The 17,297-nt window shown below is 42.1% G+C and overlaps 1 protein-coding gene across 2 annotated transcripts in view; it reads right to left on the reverse strand.

The window, feature by feature from the left end:
• ZDHHC7 (zinc finger DHHC-type palmitoyltransferase 7) overlaps positions 1-17,297 on the reverse strand; it is a 40,068-nt gene that overhangs the window by 6,430 nt on the left and 16,341 nt on the right. For both annotated transcript variants that reach the window (XM_037877369.2, XM_043525984.1), the window contains 4 exons: positions 16,724-17,046; positions 11,792-11,916; positions 7,370-7,466; positions 1,027-1,108 (listed from right to left, as the gene is read on the reverse strand). In XM_037877369.2, the coding sequence (XP_037733297.1) occupies positions 1,027-1,108; positions 7,370-7,466; positions 11,792-11,916; positions 16,724-17,029 (610 nt within the window). In that variant the 5' untranslated portion in view covers positions 17,030-17,046. The remainder of the gene's footprint in view (positions 1-1,026; positions 1,109-7,369; positions 7,467-11,791; positions 11,917-16,723; positions 17,047-17,297) is intronic.

A 17,297-nucleotide genomic window follows, 5' to 3' on the forward strand; every position in this document is an offset into this window, starting at 1 on the left:
CATAAGCTAAGTAACTATGAGGAAGCTATCTGAGGAAAAAAAGCTAAGTGTTAGAGAACAGGCACCACAGATTCCATCTCTGGCCAAAGGCAGTTGGGAAGGAACTGAAGGCCGTTCGTCCCCACAGCCCCATACAGCCTTGGCGAGCGGCACGAGGATGTGTGGGATGTGCCCAAGTGTTGAACGGGCATGGTTACCAAATGTCTCCCACTGAAGGTCCAGGGACACCTGACATGGAGCACTCAAAGGGACACTACTACAAGAAGAGTGTACGACTCGGTTATTTTTTTTAAGCTTTCATAAATTCCAGACCACTGATAGGGATTTATTATGAGTTCTTTCCATATTTCAGTGCTGAGGAAGTTGTTAAAAGTAGCAATCTGTTCACAGTATGCATGAAGACACTATAGATCACACAGCAGTTTGGACAGGTTCCTCTAGAGATGAGCCATGCACATTCCAAATTGCATTATAACATGCAAAAAATGAAAGAAAGATGTGTGTATGAAAGACTGAAGTAAGGCATTTTATGTTTGAATACCCTCACCCAGGGCTCAATGAACTAAGCCCCTTACTTGGTCCTAGGACTTCCCCCAGTATTGAGAGCCTTATGAAATGTGCCTCACCTATGCTCTAGAGCCCGTCCCTAGTTGTTGTTATTATTCAAGGTGACTCTTGAGACCCTCATCCACATGCCCTCCCAGGTATTTACAGCAATGATCCTCCATCCCTTTGCATTAAGGACCCTGGTATTCCTTCAGCCATATAACTCTCCCAATGATCTTGACAGTCCAGCAAGCTCTGGTGCACCAAAACATTGCCTTGAAATACTAATAAAGCACAAGAAAGCATGAAGGAATTAGCAAATTTCAACTAAGCACCACACAAGAAAATAAGATGGCATGAGCAGGCAAGAGAACATTCATGGCACTTCGCGTTAAACAGCTGAAACATTTGCAAACATTTTATGATTTTTTATTTATAAACACTGCTTGGTTATGGTGGTAGAAATAAACACATGCTTACCAGTCCACTGTCCTCGGACACAAGAGAAAAACTGAAACCCACACAGAATGAGTGCATGAGCTGAAATTAGGGCTATATACATCTGGAAATAAATAGAAATTTGCTTAGTCTTGATCATTTTGTCAGTCAGTAAAGCAGACATTCCTTGCAGCCAGTTTTTATCATTAGGAAATTACATGCTTGGGTGCAGCATCGTTTATTAATTGGATAAAATAGAGTAAAACCAACTCCAGCAAAGTTCAAATAAAAAAATTTCAGCAAGTACAACAATGTACACTAATTTATTAGCTCTTTGGATCACATTACAATTACAAATGTAATAAAGTGAAAAAAAGGGTTACTAACCTTTCTGTAACTGTTGAGATGTGTTGCTCATGTCCATTCCATGTTAGGTATGTGTGCGTGTCGCGTGCGCCGCTGCCGGAGATTTTTCCTGCCATCAGTCAGGCTGGCTCTAGCGCTCTCTGGAGCAGTGCGGGTATGCGCCAGCATAAGGGGCGCCGCCGGTCCCACATCCTCTCAGTTCTTTCTTGCTGGCCAACTCCAACAGAGGGATAGGAGGGTGGGTCATGGAATGGACATGAGAGATACATCTCAAAAGAACAGTTACGGAAAGGATAGTAACCGTTTTTTCTTCTTCAAGTGCTTGCTCAAGTCCATTCCACATTAGGAGACTCACAAGCAGTACCTCAGGAAGCAGGCTCAGAGTTCAGGGACATGCTGACTGCAACACTGCTCTTCCAAACCTGGAGTCATCTCAAGCCTTTTGGGTGACGGCGTAGTGGGATGCAAAGGCATGAACCAACGACCAAGTTGCAGCCCTTCAGATGTCTTGGATTGGAACCTGCAGGAGGAATGCCGCTGAAGAGGCCTGAGCTCTCATGGAGTGAGTGATTAGGGTTGCTTGAGATGGGACATTCACCTGTTTGTAGCATGCCCTAATACAGGAGATTATCCAGGATTAGAGCCTCTGGACTGACCCTGGAAGTCCTTTCATCCTTTCTGCTACTGCTACAAAAAGTTGTATGGATTTGTGAAAGAATTTAGTCCTCTTGCTATAGAAGGTGAGGGCACATTTAACATCCAATGAGCGAAGCTGCTGCTCTTCTGAATTCTGGTGAGGCTTTGGGAAGAAGACCGGCAGAAAAAATGGCCTGGTTGCTATGGGATTGTGAAACCACCTTTGGCATGAAGGCTGGGTGGGGGCGCAGTTGGACTCTGTCCTTGAAGAACACCATGTATGGAGGCTCTGACGCAAGGGCCTTGATTTCAGAGACCCTTCTGGATGAGGTGATCACTACCAGGAAGGCGACCTTTCAGGAAAGTAGCAGCAGAGAGCACGATGTTAGCGGCTCAAAGGGAGGACCCATGAATATCGAAAGGACCAGGTTTAAAACCCACATGGGGATCAGCTCATGAACCTGCGTGTAAAGTCTCTCCAATCCCTTAAGAAAGCAATGTCATCTCATGAGAGAACCCTCATCTACCGCCCACTGTGGGTGGAAGGACAAAATTGCTGTTAGATGTACCTTGATGGATGCGAGAGCCAGACCTTGTTGCTTTAGATGGAGCAAGTAGTCCAGGATGGACGCAAGGGAAGACTGAGTCGGAGAGATGCCTCGATGGGATGACCATATTGAGAACCGCTTCCAGTTGGCAAGGTAGGTAGCCCTAGTGGAGGACTTCCTACTGCCCAGCAAGACCTATTGAACTTATTCTGAACAGGCCTGCTCCTCTGGGTTTAGCCATTCAACTTCCATGCAGTTAGGTGAAGGGAGCTGATGTTCAGGTACAATAACCAACCGTGGTCTTGTGAGGTCAGGTGTGGGCGGAGCAGGAGCAATGTGCCGAGCCACGCTCGGGCTAGAAGAATAATTCTCGCCTCATCAAGCTTGATCTTCAGGAAGACCTTGTGAACCATAGAAACCGGAGCAAATACACAGAATAGTAGCTCTGTCCATGGAAGCAGGAAAACGACGGAAAGGGAGCCCAGACTGTGCCCACACAACGAGCAAAATTGTTGGCATTTTCTGTTCTGCTTGGTTGCGAACAGGTCTACGGGGGAGATCCCCCTCTCTTTGGAAGATGAACCTGGTGACCTCTAGGTAAAGGGACCATTTATGGTGAGAGAAGAAGGATCTGCTGAGGTGATCTGCCAGGGCATTCTCCAGGCTCCCGGAAGATGTGAAGCTTTGAGGTACGTGGAGTGCTTCACGCAGAATTCCCATAGATGAATGGCCTTCTGACACAATGCAGAGGATCAGGCCCCTCCCTGTTTGCTGATGTAGAACATAGCCACGGTGGTGTCCATCAGTATCTGCACTACCTTCCCTGGGATCTGTGGGATGAACACTTGGCAAGCTAAGCGGACCACCCTGAGCTATTCCTGGGACCACAGGCCCTGAGTGAACCGAGGTGGACTTCCCAACCTAGGTCGGGAGCATCCAAGACTATGGACACCCAGGGGGTGATGCAGGGGAGGCCCACTAACACCGATAGGAGCTGCTTCCATCAGATGGGGGAAGCAAGGATGGAGGCTGAACAGTAAGCACTGAGTCGAAATGGTGTCTGTTTGGGGTGTACACTGAAGCAACCACATCTGCAGGTGTCTGAGTCATGGCCTTGGGTGCCAGACCATGCAAGTGTACACGGCCATGTGCCCCAGGCAAAACCATGTCGGGCTGAAGTGAGATAATCGATCCAAACCAATGGGGAGGTAGGGGTATAACTAATATAGTGCCCTTGGGTGCACCTTCAAAAAGGCCTGCTTGGGCCCACCGGAGTACCTATGAAACCCAGGAAGTGAGGCTGAGATGAAAGCAGTGGCTAACAGTGTTTGTAACCTCCTCCCTTTCTCCTAAAGGGTTCCCGTCTCAGAGGCAGAGCCGAGAAGCGGGGCAGTTGCTGAGGCCTGAAGTGCTTCCTCAAAAGTTGACGGAGCATAGAGGCCCAGGCACCTGATGGTGGCCCTTGAGTTCTTCAGGCCATGGAGCTTTGTATCCGTCTGCTCCGAGAATGAGGAGCCTTTGAAAGGGCAGTCCTGGATCAACCGTTGGACCTTGTGAGGTAGCTCCGAGGACTGCAGTCAAGAACATCGCCTCATGGTTACTGCAGAGACCAGTGTCCTTGCCGCCACATCAGCTGCTTCTAGTACTGCCTGGAGTGAGGCCTTGGCAACATTCTTACCCTTCTCTAAGAGGGTAGAGAATGTATGCCTCAGGACTCAAGGCAGGGAGTCTTTGAACTTGGACAAGAAGTCCCACAGATTGTAGTCATATCTCCCCAGTAGGGCTTGCTGGTTTGTGATATGCAGCTGTAGACCAGCTGTCGAATAAATTTTCCTCCCAACAGCTCAAGTTTGTGTCCTTCTGTTTGGGGGTAGCGCCCGTCTGCCTCCTTGTTGGCCGCCGATACAACAAGGGACCCTGAAGAGGGGTGGGAGTATAGATACTCGTACTTGCTGGCTGGCACATATTTCTTCTCAGCCCTCTTCGAGGTGGGGGACAGAGAAGAAGAGGTTTGCCACAGGGCCTTGACCAGACCCATTACAGCCTCATTAATGGACAGGGCCACCTCAGAAGGAACTGCTGAGCCAGAATGTCAACAAGGATGTAGGATGATTCCTTGAGTTCCTCAATCTCTAGCCCCAGGATAGCTGCTATCTGCTTTAGAAGCTCCTGATGGGCCCTGAAGTCATCCTGTGGAAGCAAGATATTCAGCCCTGAGACTGCCTCATCTCAGGAGGAAGAGCCTTGTACCGGAGGGAGGAGTTTTTTTTCTCTTCCTCAGCCTCAACAACATCCATGGGGGCTACCTCCTGAATATGGATACTGGGGTTGGTACTGGAGTCGAGGTTCGATGCCGAGCAGGATGGAGGGGGAAGTCCACCTCTCAGAAGCAACTAAGTAAGATCGGCGGGAAGGTGGACCCAGTACCGGGGGAAACCCCCAAGAATTCCAGTACTGCCATTGCATAGGCCACTGTTCACTTGGCCAGGCGCCAGTGGGGGACCTGTACTGAGGTCGGGTGGTACACAGGATGGGTGCTGGTGGTGGCCCTTAGGCTGGACGTATGGTTCTACCTCAGATTCAGATGAAGAACCCTCCTGAAGTGAACATGGTGGAGCGGTACCTTCTCAGCCTCCATTCGATGCAGAGAGTCTGGACACCGGTGGCGGACAGGAGACTGGACATTCTCCCAAACGCTTCAGACAACTGGAGTATAGGTTGCTCATGGGCACAGGCTTGCCACAAGAGGCACCAGGTTTGAAACCCGTGGACCAGGCATGCCTGGCCCAGCGGCGAAGAGAGCCCCTTGACGATAAGGAGACTGGGGTTCTAACTATTTGCACTAATGCTATTTACAATATATACACTACAACTATACTTAAGACAAACCAAGAAACAGAGGCAGAAACCACTGAGGAGAATGCCTTGCCAAAGCAAGAGAGTTGTTCCAGAAACTGTCTTGAGCAGTAAGAAGGAACTGAGGAGGATGCGGTGTTGGTGGCGCCCCTATACCGGCGCATAAACGCGTGGGTCCAGAGGGCACTAAAGCTGGCCCGATAAATACAACTGAGGGAAAAATCTCCAGCAATGGTGCACACGGCGCACACACACCTAATGTGGAATTGACATTAGCAAGCACTCGAAGAAGAACTAATGGATTTTAAGTTATTGAAACACTTGACTCAAACACCCGATTAAAACAAGCATGGCTAATATCTACTAATACCCTCTCCAAGGCAGGGGAGAAATTAGGGGAAGGAGAAGGGCAGTGGTACTCATCCAAGGTCTGCCCATGTGAGTTGCCATTCAGCCTGTTGTGCAGATGCTCAAATATGGTTGCTTCAATTCCTTGGACTTATGTCCCCCTCAGTGGGGCTCCGATTCCCAACTAGGCTCTACCAGGCTCCTTCTTTAGTGAAGGAAAGAAGTGACCTCTCCTAAACAACACTCACTTGTAGCACCAAAAGAAGTCACTCCTGTAAATTGTTCAGACGTAGGTATGCTCCCTCTCCTTTCTTACATGAGGAATTAAATTGTTAACAATGACATTTAAAATCACCACCAGGCATCTCAGAGCCACTGTTCAAGGCTTACTGCAGATTCATGTAGCTATCACAATCAGTTCACGTTCGAGATTTTCTTTGCCACCCTAAACAGATTGTTTTTTAAATGAAAATTGAGATTCTGCAGAACAAGATCACAGCTTGAACGAGGTACCAGCATATTATATCAGCCTGATCCAAGTCCTGCCCCCAGGCATATAATTATGTCACGTTGCGAACTTTAAAAACTAGTAACATACTGTGTTGTGTAATAGAACAATATACTGCAAACAGTGAAATGGTATAATGCTGCACATCCACGGTATGTATTCCTGGGGGAATTCTTCACCACGGTGCCTGCACAGAATACATATGTCCCACAGATTTTTCTGGGCAGAAAATACATTCTGCTGGAGAGGCTCTGCAGTTATGCCTTTTGCCCACCAGGGGCTGCTGTGGCACGAGAACAGAGGCAGCTGCCTAGTGGTCAGCAGCTGACAGGGAGAGAGCAGAAGCTGGGTTCCTCACAGAGCCCTGCCTGCGGGGGCCAGGTGAGGCGCCATGGGATACAGAGTGGGATTTAGAGGGGCATTAGGAAACAGACTGGAACAGGGGATAATTGGGAGTGGGGATGCAGGGACACATGGGGTCCGGGGGGGAGGAGGGGTTGAGTGGTGGTGCAGGGACACAGGCACAGGGGTAGATGTGCCTGACTGGGAGAGGCTAGGGGTCAGCCAGAGTCTGCATGGGGGAGGATCCCCGACTCCCTAACAATCCCCCCTGCCCTCCAAAACCCCCACACAAAACTGTTCCATATTTCTCCGACCCACACCCAACAACCCTCCAGGTTCATTCCCAGGCTTTTTCCCAGCAATTACTTCCCTCTCCTTCGAGCCTCTGCACTGCTTCTGAGGGTGTGGAAAATATGGTTATGTACTGTAGTTTATATGAATGATTATTCAAAATTCTGTATTAATATGCCTAGTAAGGAATCTATTTGTCAAAAAACACTTCCAGAATCTTTTTTGTTGTCTATATTGTTAGAGACATACTTGTTAATTCATTTCAAAATAACTGAAACTAGCTTGATTATATTGTGTTATTTTGAAAAATAAACTATGCAGAATTTTAAAATATTGTACACAACATTTTTAATTTTTTGATGCAGAATTCCCCCAAGAATAAAAGTATGGCTAAATAGCGAGCAATTTAATCCTGGGGTAAGTGTGTGAAAAATTGTTACCTATAGTCAATTTTCATATTTAGAACAATTTGTTGGTAATTTGTACTTACCGTAAACAGCACAAAAAATCTCTGGTTTTTCTCTCCTACACAATTATTCACCCAGGGGCAGTGATGATCCATCTTTCGAATACATCGCTTGCAAATACTTGGGGGGAGGAGGGAGAAGAGAAAGAAATGGGCACTTTTTATTTAATATTTTTTTTAAAAAAGATCTTAAATTTCACTGTAGGAAAGAACATGTAGTGTGTCTCAGCCAAAAATTAATAAGCAGAATTTAATGAAAGCTGAAGGGAAAAAAGCAAAGGTCTTAACTAGTTTTGTTTGTTGTGGTTTACCAATTTAGAGCAATGTTTTTTTCAAAAAAATTTATGCCAAGACTTCTGAGAGTAAATGACTTTATACAAAAGACTTGTTTCATATCCACTAAAATGAATATTGACATGCTCCAAAAAGGATAAGTGTGTACATCCAATCATGTGTATTTTTTATTTTTTTTTTAATAACTATGTAGCTATGAGTACACCATATAAGTAGAGCTTCAATCCTCTCCAGATTCAAGGTAAAAGAACAGCCAAAAGCAATATTTGGCAGAAAGTACCTAGTTCATCGTACAGATATCCAAACTGTAAATCTGGTTAGGAATATAGAAAAGTTGACCTAATATCTGCAAGAAGGGAGATTTTCAATGTCTCCAGAAATTTTCACAGCTGTTTTACTACCCACACAGCTCCATCAAATATACTGAACGTGTGCACAGTCAAAATGCTTCAGAGAACAGTCTAAACTTCATTTGTAAATGTCAATTCCCTCTCATTTCTCAGAAATAAAATCTAACTATATCATTAAAATTACAAAAGATTCAGTCAGGAGTAGCATAGGATATATAACATACATTCAGATGTAGTATCATCTTTATCCACGGCTGGATTAGTATCAATAGGCTGTTCAACGCATGCCTTCAAATTATATCTGCCTTTTTTTTTTTTTTTTGGGTAAAAAAGAACAGGAGTACTTGCGGCACCTTGAAGAAAAGGAGTACTCGTGGCACCTTAGAGACTAACCAATTTATCTGAGCATAAGCTTTCGTGAGCTACAGCTCACTTCATCAGATCCGATGAAGTGAGCTGTAGCTCACGAAAGCTTATGCTCAAATAAATTGGTTAGTCTCTAAGGTGCCACAAGTACTCCTTTTCTTTTTGCGAATACAGACTAACACGATTGTTACTCTGAAACCTGCGGCACCTTAGAGACTAACAAATTTATTTGAGCATAAGCTTTCATGGGCTACAGCCCACTTCATCAGATGCATAGAATGGAACATATAGTAAGAAGATATATATACACATACAGAGAACACGAAAAGGTGGAAGTTGCCATACCAGCTCTAAGAGACTAATTAATTAAGATGAGCTATTATGAGCAGGAGAAAAAAAAACCTGTAGTGATAATCAAGATGGCCCATTTCAGACAGCTGACAAAAGGTGTGAGGATACTTAACATGGAGAAATAGATTCAATTTGTGTAATGACCCAGCCATTCTATTCAAGCCCAAGTTAATAGTATCTAGTTTGCAAATTAATTCCAGTTCAGCAGTTTCTTTTTGGAGTCTGTTTCTGACGCTTTTCTTTTGCAAAATTGCCACCTTTAAGTCTGTTACAGAGTGACCAGAGAGGCTGAAGTGTTCTCCAACTGGTTTTTGAATGGTTTCAGAGTGGCAGCTGTGTTAGTCTGTATCCGCAAAAAGAAAAGGAGTACTTGTGGCACCTTAGAGACTAACAAATTTATTTGAGCATAAGCTTTCGTGAGCTACAGCTCACTTCATCGGATGCATTCAGTTATGATTCCTGATGTCAGATTTGTGTCCATTTATTCTTTTGAGTAGAGATTGTCCGGTTTGGCCTATATACATGGCAGAGGGCATTGCTGGCACATGATGACATATATCACATTGGTAGATGTGCAGGTGAATGAGTCCCTGATAGCGTGGCTGATGTGATTAGGTCCTATGATGGTATCACTTGAATAGATATGTGGACAGAGTTCTGTTGGACATTTCTGGCAACAGTTCCAAGAAATCTCTCACCATGTCTCTTTGTTAGACCATCTAGTACCTAAGGGCTATCAACCAACATTTCTCTTAAAGTTAGTTGCAAAAGAATCCAATCAAAATCTCTACATTCTACATGCAAGATAAAACAGTTGCTACATTTGTTGCTGTCTTTCCCCTAACTGACCATCTAAGTAATAAATCTCTTTCATTTTCCTAATTTAATGAGGTGAGCTTGTACAGTTACAGATTTTCTTGTGGAATATGCAAAGAAATTAAATCCCTTCAACTTCAACAGTAATAAATGAATAGTTCTGGTGTATTATGAATAAACATATTCAGACAGATTAATAGAAACAATGGATGTTTGATAGGTTTATTTTAAAACCATCCCAAGGAAGCAACCAAAGTAACACCCAGTAAAAGACTTGAATTTAGAAAAATAATGCAATTTTAGAAACTTTTCTCTATTATGTGATTATAATCTCAGTTATGATTCCCAAAAGAAAGATTGCTTGGCCTTTTTAACAAGAGCATTTTCCATTCCTATATAGTGTTAACCTACACATACATATCCACTCCAAGCTATGGATGCTGTGAAAGTTGCTTTCCTGATCTGTGCAATTAAATTGTCAATCTTAATGCTATCATAGCATTTCCATAACATTTTCTGGATGGAAAAAAAAGACTCAAATCTTGCTCCTTGAGACACCAAAGTAGTCATGAATAGTGACCGAATCATTACCTTTCAATCGAAGGTCTAAAAAGTGCTTTACCATTACAATCTATTTAATAGGTAGGCTAAGGCAGAGATTAAGTCAAATAAAGAGCCAGTTACAGAGGAACTTGGGAGACAGATTTCCAGGAACGAGGCTAGGAGATGCACTTCTTGGCTCCTGTTCTACTGTCTCATGACTAGACAATGCCTGTGTCTATCTGTAACATCTGACCTGAGCTTGCCAAAGTGCAGGAAAGTAAAATTGCAATCTTATGAAAACAATACAATCATATTGCTTAAAGAAAACACTTAAAATTGAAATCATCAAAGGCTCTGATCCTCACAAGCACCATTCCTTACAGGCCAAGTCCTTGTTAGGTTTAAAAACAAAAGGCATTGGAATACTGTGTATAAAGAACAAGTATGAAGTCTCAACTGAAGAGACTCTCCCCCTCTCGCGGTTAGATAATTTAACAATGATTACATATTTACATGGAACTTTTCCTCCCCACTCCACATACAAAGCCAAAATTCACATCTAAGATAAGAACAAGATCTGAGCTCCAAGACAGACACTTTATAATGGAAGTGACTTCTCAACCATAACCTTGCCACAACTAGAGTGACAAAACAGACAATTTGTATCAACTGCAGATTTTTTTTACAGTCATTTCCCATAATGATTTGCATTTTAGAGTTCCAACAAAAGTCCATTCTCATCCTTTAGGTGAGCAGAAACTGTCAATATATTACAGAGCTGGATATGCGTTAGAGAGGTGCTATTAAAAACATCTGTTAGTCTCTAAGTGCCACAAGTACTCCTCGGTTTTTTTGCTGATACAGACTAACACAGCTACTACTCAAACATTACACACATGTAGCTGTGTATATAAACATGCATACACAGTATACAAATATTTACAAGTCACTTAGCTTGAAGGCATTTTAGATGCACCCATAATGTTCAACCACTAGAAAGATGAACTTAAATATGTCTGTCTCTATGTAGCTAACAGGAACAGAGTGAATTTAAAGAAGATAGATTTACTATACTTTTTACTATACTTTATGCAACATCCTAATCCATGATCATCATAATCACGTCTTTCATTACTCAGAACAGTCTCCAATGAACTGAAGAATATTTAATTGGTTTAACAAACTTGTTTATGCATGCTGCTTACTGGAAAAAAACAACCAAATAGTCAATCTACATGCTCAGGAATGTGTCATTTTGAACAGACCTCTTCAGAAGTTTCAGGAAGAGCAAACATTGAGGTGACCATTTCAAATGTACTTGTAATGAATTTCTTAATTTAAAATGACTCTTGTAACCAGAACAAAGTAAGACAAGTATATAAAAGATTCAAGTTTGTTTTGTTTTGTTTGTTTTTTTTAAATTTTTAGCTAAAGGAGTAAATGATAAGAGGAAACACTTTCTGCTCTACAACAAAATTTACTGAATAGCAATGAAATCCTTTAAAACTTTTAGGCTTATTCCTTTCTTCCCTGCCTCACCTCAAGTTTTTAGATCTATTTGATAGACAAATATACACACAGTTCTGTAGTACAAAGTCTGCAAAACTTTCATTAAATCAAAGTAAGGAACCTGCAGACCATGTTCATTAGTTACTTTATACTTTTTTTAGAATTTCATTTTCAAATACCTTCATGAAGGTTCATTTTAAAGAAAATAACGGTATACCTGCAATGATGTGCACGTTCTGGTTTGATACTACAGCATTTTGGACATTTGTAGATCACTTCCCCAGGTTTCAGCTGCAAACTCTCCATGTATTCTTTAGTGGCATTTCCTTTTGGTACAGCCCCCTAAATATTTAAAATGGAGGGAGAGAAGAAATCATCTTAAATTAGGAAAGATACCACTTTTTAAAGTCACCTTTTTAACAGCAGATTTGAACAGGTTTGACTAGTCAACATTAACATGGAGTGTATTGAATATAAAATGTTTTTCACACTAAGCCCATTTTAGTACAGACATTATTTTCCTCCTATAGGAAACTGCACTCAGCACAATTTCCAAAATCAGTTTGCTCAAAACAAGCCTAACATAAGGCTGAGCGTCTTCCAGAGACGCCACGACCCATTAGTGCCAGTTCAGTTTCAACTGAACTACCACAAACTTGGATAGAATCCATGATCTTTCCCTACAAATGTCAAAACGGCAGTCAGCATCTTTGCTTAAAGTTGAAAAGATTTCTTGTAAGTGAGCAAATCAGGAAAGGGACATGCCTCCTTTCAGGTATATAAAGTAGGTTAACTATTCCGAGGCCCAAAAGCTAGGGCAATCAGCTATTGATGTTACTAAGGGCTTGGGCTACACTTGTGAGTTAGAGCGCATTAATGCAGCCCTGGACGCCCTAGCTCACTACCTGTCCACACTGGCAAGGCACGTAGAGCGCTCTGACTCCACAGCCAGAGCGCTCCTGGTACTCCGCCTCTGTGTGAAGATTAACGCTTGTTGCGCCTTGGCTGAAACGCCCGGGTGTCAGCGTGAACAAGGTGTTGCATTACTGCACTCTGATCAGCCTCCGGAAACGTCCCATAATCGCCTTAAGGCAAGTGGCCACTCTTCTCATTGTTTTTGAATCGCTGCAGGAATGTGGAAATGCCCTTTCAAAGCTCCATTTTTGATAGCCGGCTGCTTATCTGCTCTGAGACAAAGCAACCATTAGTGTGAAATGCTGTGTGTGAGAGAGGGAAACGGGCGGGGGGTGGGGGGGGGGAAGGGGTCTGCTGCTGTCTGAACTTACAAGACAGCATGCTGACACGTTCTCAGCCCCCCCAAAACCCACTCTCTCTCCCCCCAAATACACACAACACACTCCCTGTCACACTCCACCCCACCCCCCATTTGAAAAGCACGTTGCAGTCACTTGCATGCTGGGATAGCTGCCCATAATGCACCGCTCCCAATGCTGCAAATGAGGCCATGCCAGTGCGCTTGAAGCTGTCAGTGTGAACAGACTGCAGCGCTTTCCCTACTGTACTCTTCGAAGGCTGGTTTAATTCAAAGCTCTCTACATCTGCAAGTGTAGCCATGCCCTAAGAGGCCCAGAGTGAACCAAGAACAGTCTGAAAGCTTTTGCTTTGGATTGTCTTGCCTTTAAGGGTTTAGTCAAACTGCTAGAATGAAACCAAAAGGGTTTATATGAAGGAAGTGGGGAGTGTCTGTGACAAGGGCAAAGGTGTTACATGGTAAAAATTCACTTAGGATCCCCTCCCCCCAGTTTTCTAAAATGGGGAATGTGCTGCCTGTTTTTTTGTTTGTTTCTTTTTTTACACTCAGAACACTGTAATGCAAGGCTGATTTTCTGGGTGATGGTGGAGAAGTATCAGGAAAAGAGTAGTTGTATTTGGAGCCTGTTATTATCAGACTTTGCAATGTTTGTGATTCTCATTTACACAATCTAGCAAAAAGACCAGGTTACTTAAATGATTTAAGGAAGCTCTTCTGGAGAGAAGACTGAGCTCTGCCAGACTTTAACACAGGAATGGGTATTTCCCTCCTGTTCACTAGGAGGTAATTTCCACTGAAGCAGAATGTTTTGTCAACCCATGTCCACGCCCCAGTGTTTCACATTCTATGGCTTCTCTTCGCTGCAGTATTAACTCAAGGTATAACATAGCACTTGCCTTCACTACTGGGGTAAGTCGACTTATGTTATACTACTCCAGCTACGTGAATGGAGTCGACGTAGCTTAGGTCGACTTACCCTGATGTCTTCACTGTGCTGCACTGATGGTAGGCGCTCTCCGGTCGACTTACCTTACTCTTCTCGGAGAGGTGGTGTACCGGGGTTGACTGGAGAGTGCTCTGCTGTCAATTTAGTGGGTCTTCCACTAGATCCATTAAATCGACCCGTGCTGCATTGATTGCAGCAGCACTGATCTCCCGTCCCCGTAATAAAGACCAGCCCTTACTGTTGCTCCTAACCAGACTCCTGTTGCATACAAAAAGCTCTAGCTCGAGTTAAGTGATTCGGTACACTTGAGCTAACTGGCCCATCAGGGGGCATGTTGATGTTGGAGCTAGTAATGCAGAGAGGACTCCACAACTCTCTGCTGCTCAAACATTGTTTATGAGCGTGACCATTCTCCTTCAAGTTAGGCAAAATGGAACTAACATTACACTGAAGACCAAAACCTAAGAGATGATTTAGTTAGTTCTAGAGGGATTCAAATTTATAAGAAAAAAAAGAAAAAAACACCTTCTGCCTCTTTTCCACTAATTTCATTCATTCATAAGCATAACTATCAAAATGTGCTTGATCTCATGTCTTTGCCATTTTGCCGAATTAACGAGTAATCACAAATAAAAACAATGATACTTGATTCCAGTTACAAACATTGGAGAGATTATGACTTTTATAATCTCAAACTGTAACACGTTTACTTTTGATTAAATTCTCATGGTTATAAAGTAATAAAATCTATTTGTCTTCAAATGTAATGTTATACTTCTTATGAATTTTGAGAGAGACTTTATTCTAATTTTCCTTTACTCTTATTTAACAATCAACAGTTTCTATTACACAGCTTTTGGGAGGGTGGGGGGGTGGGGGGGGGAATATGGCAAGTACATTAAGTGAAACAGATTAAGACATACCTAGTCTATAAACAATGTCTTGGCTCTCAAGGTCTTAGGTATTTTTAATAATCAGTGCTTAACACACCCGTAAAACACACTAACTGGTTCTTCAAGAAGGCCTTGTTTAAATGCACCTCATTGGCTTCAAGAAAGAATTTTTCATCACTGGGTGTGGGCTCAGAACTACTCAGGCACTAGCACCCTTTAATGAATTGCCAAAATCACTTCTTGGATAGGTGTGTCCTACCCCCGCCCAATAAATACTCTCTTTTTGTATATGAACTGTAACAAATCCAATCCAATCCAGTTTACAATACCAATTCAAAACTTTAATTTTATGTAGACTGGGCTTGCTTACTAACAGAACTTTGGAAATTAAGTGTGTTTTAAAACTGAGCAGTGAATACTTGCTATAATGACTGATAAAAAGCTGCAAAGACCTGGACTGGCGAGGAGCATTATTATCTCAATTTAACATTTCTGGATGAAGTGGTCCACTCCAGTATTTAAGCAGTGAGATATTCCCACGACACTGCAAATCCCATAGGCTTCAATCTAGAGCTGAGGCACCTTTAAGATGTCAGTGTCAAGGCTTTTATAGCAAGATGTTCACTACTATTTCTAAGGATGACATTTTATACTAAACGCTAACTTGCCACCAGTTCCACCACAAAAGAGTTAACCCAGAATTTGAAGAACATAATTTTAGACAACTAGTTATAAGCAAAACTGCTATTAATCTGGAAATAGGTACATTGTTATAGCAATGGTTGAAAATACACCATTTAGGCTGCCATAAGCTATTACTATGCGTGTTGACAGAAATGTATTCTAAAATGTATTTGCATATATTAATTCAAATTTTGTGTAGCAGTAAAACTGTGGCAATTTGTAATTTTTACCTTGCAGAAACATTTTCGGTAGCAAGGAACAGCCTTATTTACCAGTAAATGCCACTTAACTACATCAAAACCATTTAAAGATTGTGAAGATGTAACTGCTTAATTTAGTTTTCATACCAAGATTTCCAAAGTAATTTTAGATTTTTGTATGTACTCTGTATACAAACTATATATTTTAAAGTTGTAAGAAGCTCGACTTTAAGTAGTCATACTGTGATGAAAGCTTTTAGTTTAACTGAATTATACTCTTTACAGATTTCCAGGAGGTGATGGCTAATTTTTCCAAATGTTTGTTTCCTATTAAAAACTAGGTGAAGCTACATTGAGTCTTATTAAAACACCAATAATTTAATCTCTGTTGATCTCATTAACTTATTCAACAACATAAAATATTCATAACGTTTTAACCTTAGATTTATTGAGAGAAAAATATCCATAATGCCAAGTGAGCCCTAGTCCTATCTAAGTTCCCCCCCTACATTGATCAACTTACTCCACATTTTAACTGTCAGATCAACAAACTTTGGTAAGTGTTATTGCCTATCAGTTTATATCAACAAGTCTTAACGATGAGTCAGATTTTGAAGACTGCCATAAATACTTTTGAAAACCTTAACTTTTCTATTCATTAAAAGCAGAAGATTTTCTTACCACATCACCTGGAATCAAACAACTTTTGTAAAGTTATCTAGATTTGATAATATAACTAGGAAACAAACGAAGTTACAAAACAAAATAGGCATTTTAATGATCTTCTGTAATGGACTTGAATAGTAAATATTTAACAAGTGACCCTACACTTCCCATTTGTCTTCCTTTCCCTTGCAGTTTTCAACTGTTTCTGCTTTGTTTTTCACTCAGTTCAAGACTTGTTTATGACACCATAAAAGAACAAAAGACTGGAGATTGAGACCAACCTCTGCTTCAATCAATTTCAAGATTTGCAACAAAAAGAATTATCCTAGCAGCAGGAGATAGACCCTACCTATCTATAAAAGAGAACTCACAGTTGCTCACCTTATTCTCTGCAACTGACTAAACATGAGAGAATGACCCAATTGCGAATACAGACTAACACGGCTGTTACTCTGAAACCAATTTCAAGTGATAATCATATACTTACAGGATCAGTTAGCATAGTTCTCAGGTGAGACGATAGAGCTAGCACTGCCAAACAGTTAAAAAGAACACCATTGATCACAGAGTACCAAAAGTCTTTGGAAGGCAGCAACATGACAAAAGTCACTACGAAGTCTGCATACACAACCAGAAACCACGTCATGACAGCACAGACCATGCCACAGCCATCACGGATGAACCAAACCCTGTCTGCCATATCGGCTTCCGATGAAGAAGAATCATAGCTGTCATTTTCAGCAAGGAGGGGATGGTGCTCAATGTCACGGAATCGGTGCCCCGATGACTGCATGGTTTTCCGGACTTGCCCTGAAGAAAGATGGTGAGACTATGTTTATGCACAAATAATCCATGAAAAATAGATGTCAACTTTTATTTTTTGACATGATAAGCAAAACAAGCGATTGAGAATTCACATTCTATGACTGTTTCAAGCTGGATTGTTTCTGTAAGTAATTGAGGACGCTCATTTAAAAGTCCTTAGCTGCAATTTTGTAAGTTGTTTATTGAAAATTTATTTCTAAAAATATTTACTCTGATTGCAAGACATCTGTAATTTT

Source organism: Chelonia mydas, chromosome 12 (genome assembly GCF_015237465.2).
Source record: "Chelonia mydas isolate rCheMyd1 chromosome 12, rCheMyd1.pri.v2, whole genome shotgun sequence".
NCBI lineage: Eukaryota > Metazoa > Chordata > Testudines > Cheloniidae > Chelonia > Chelonia mydas.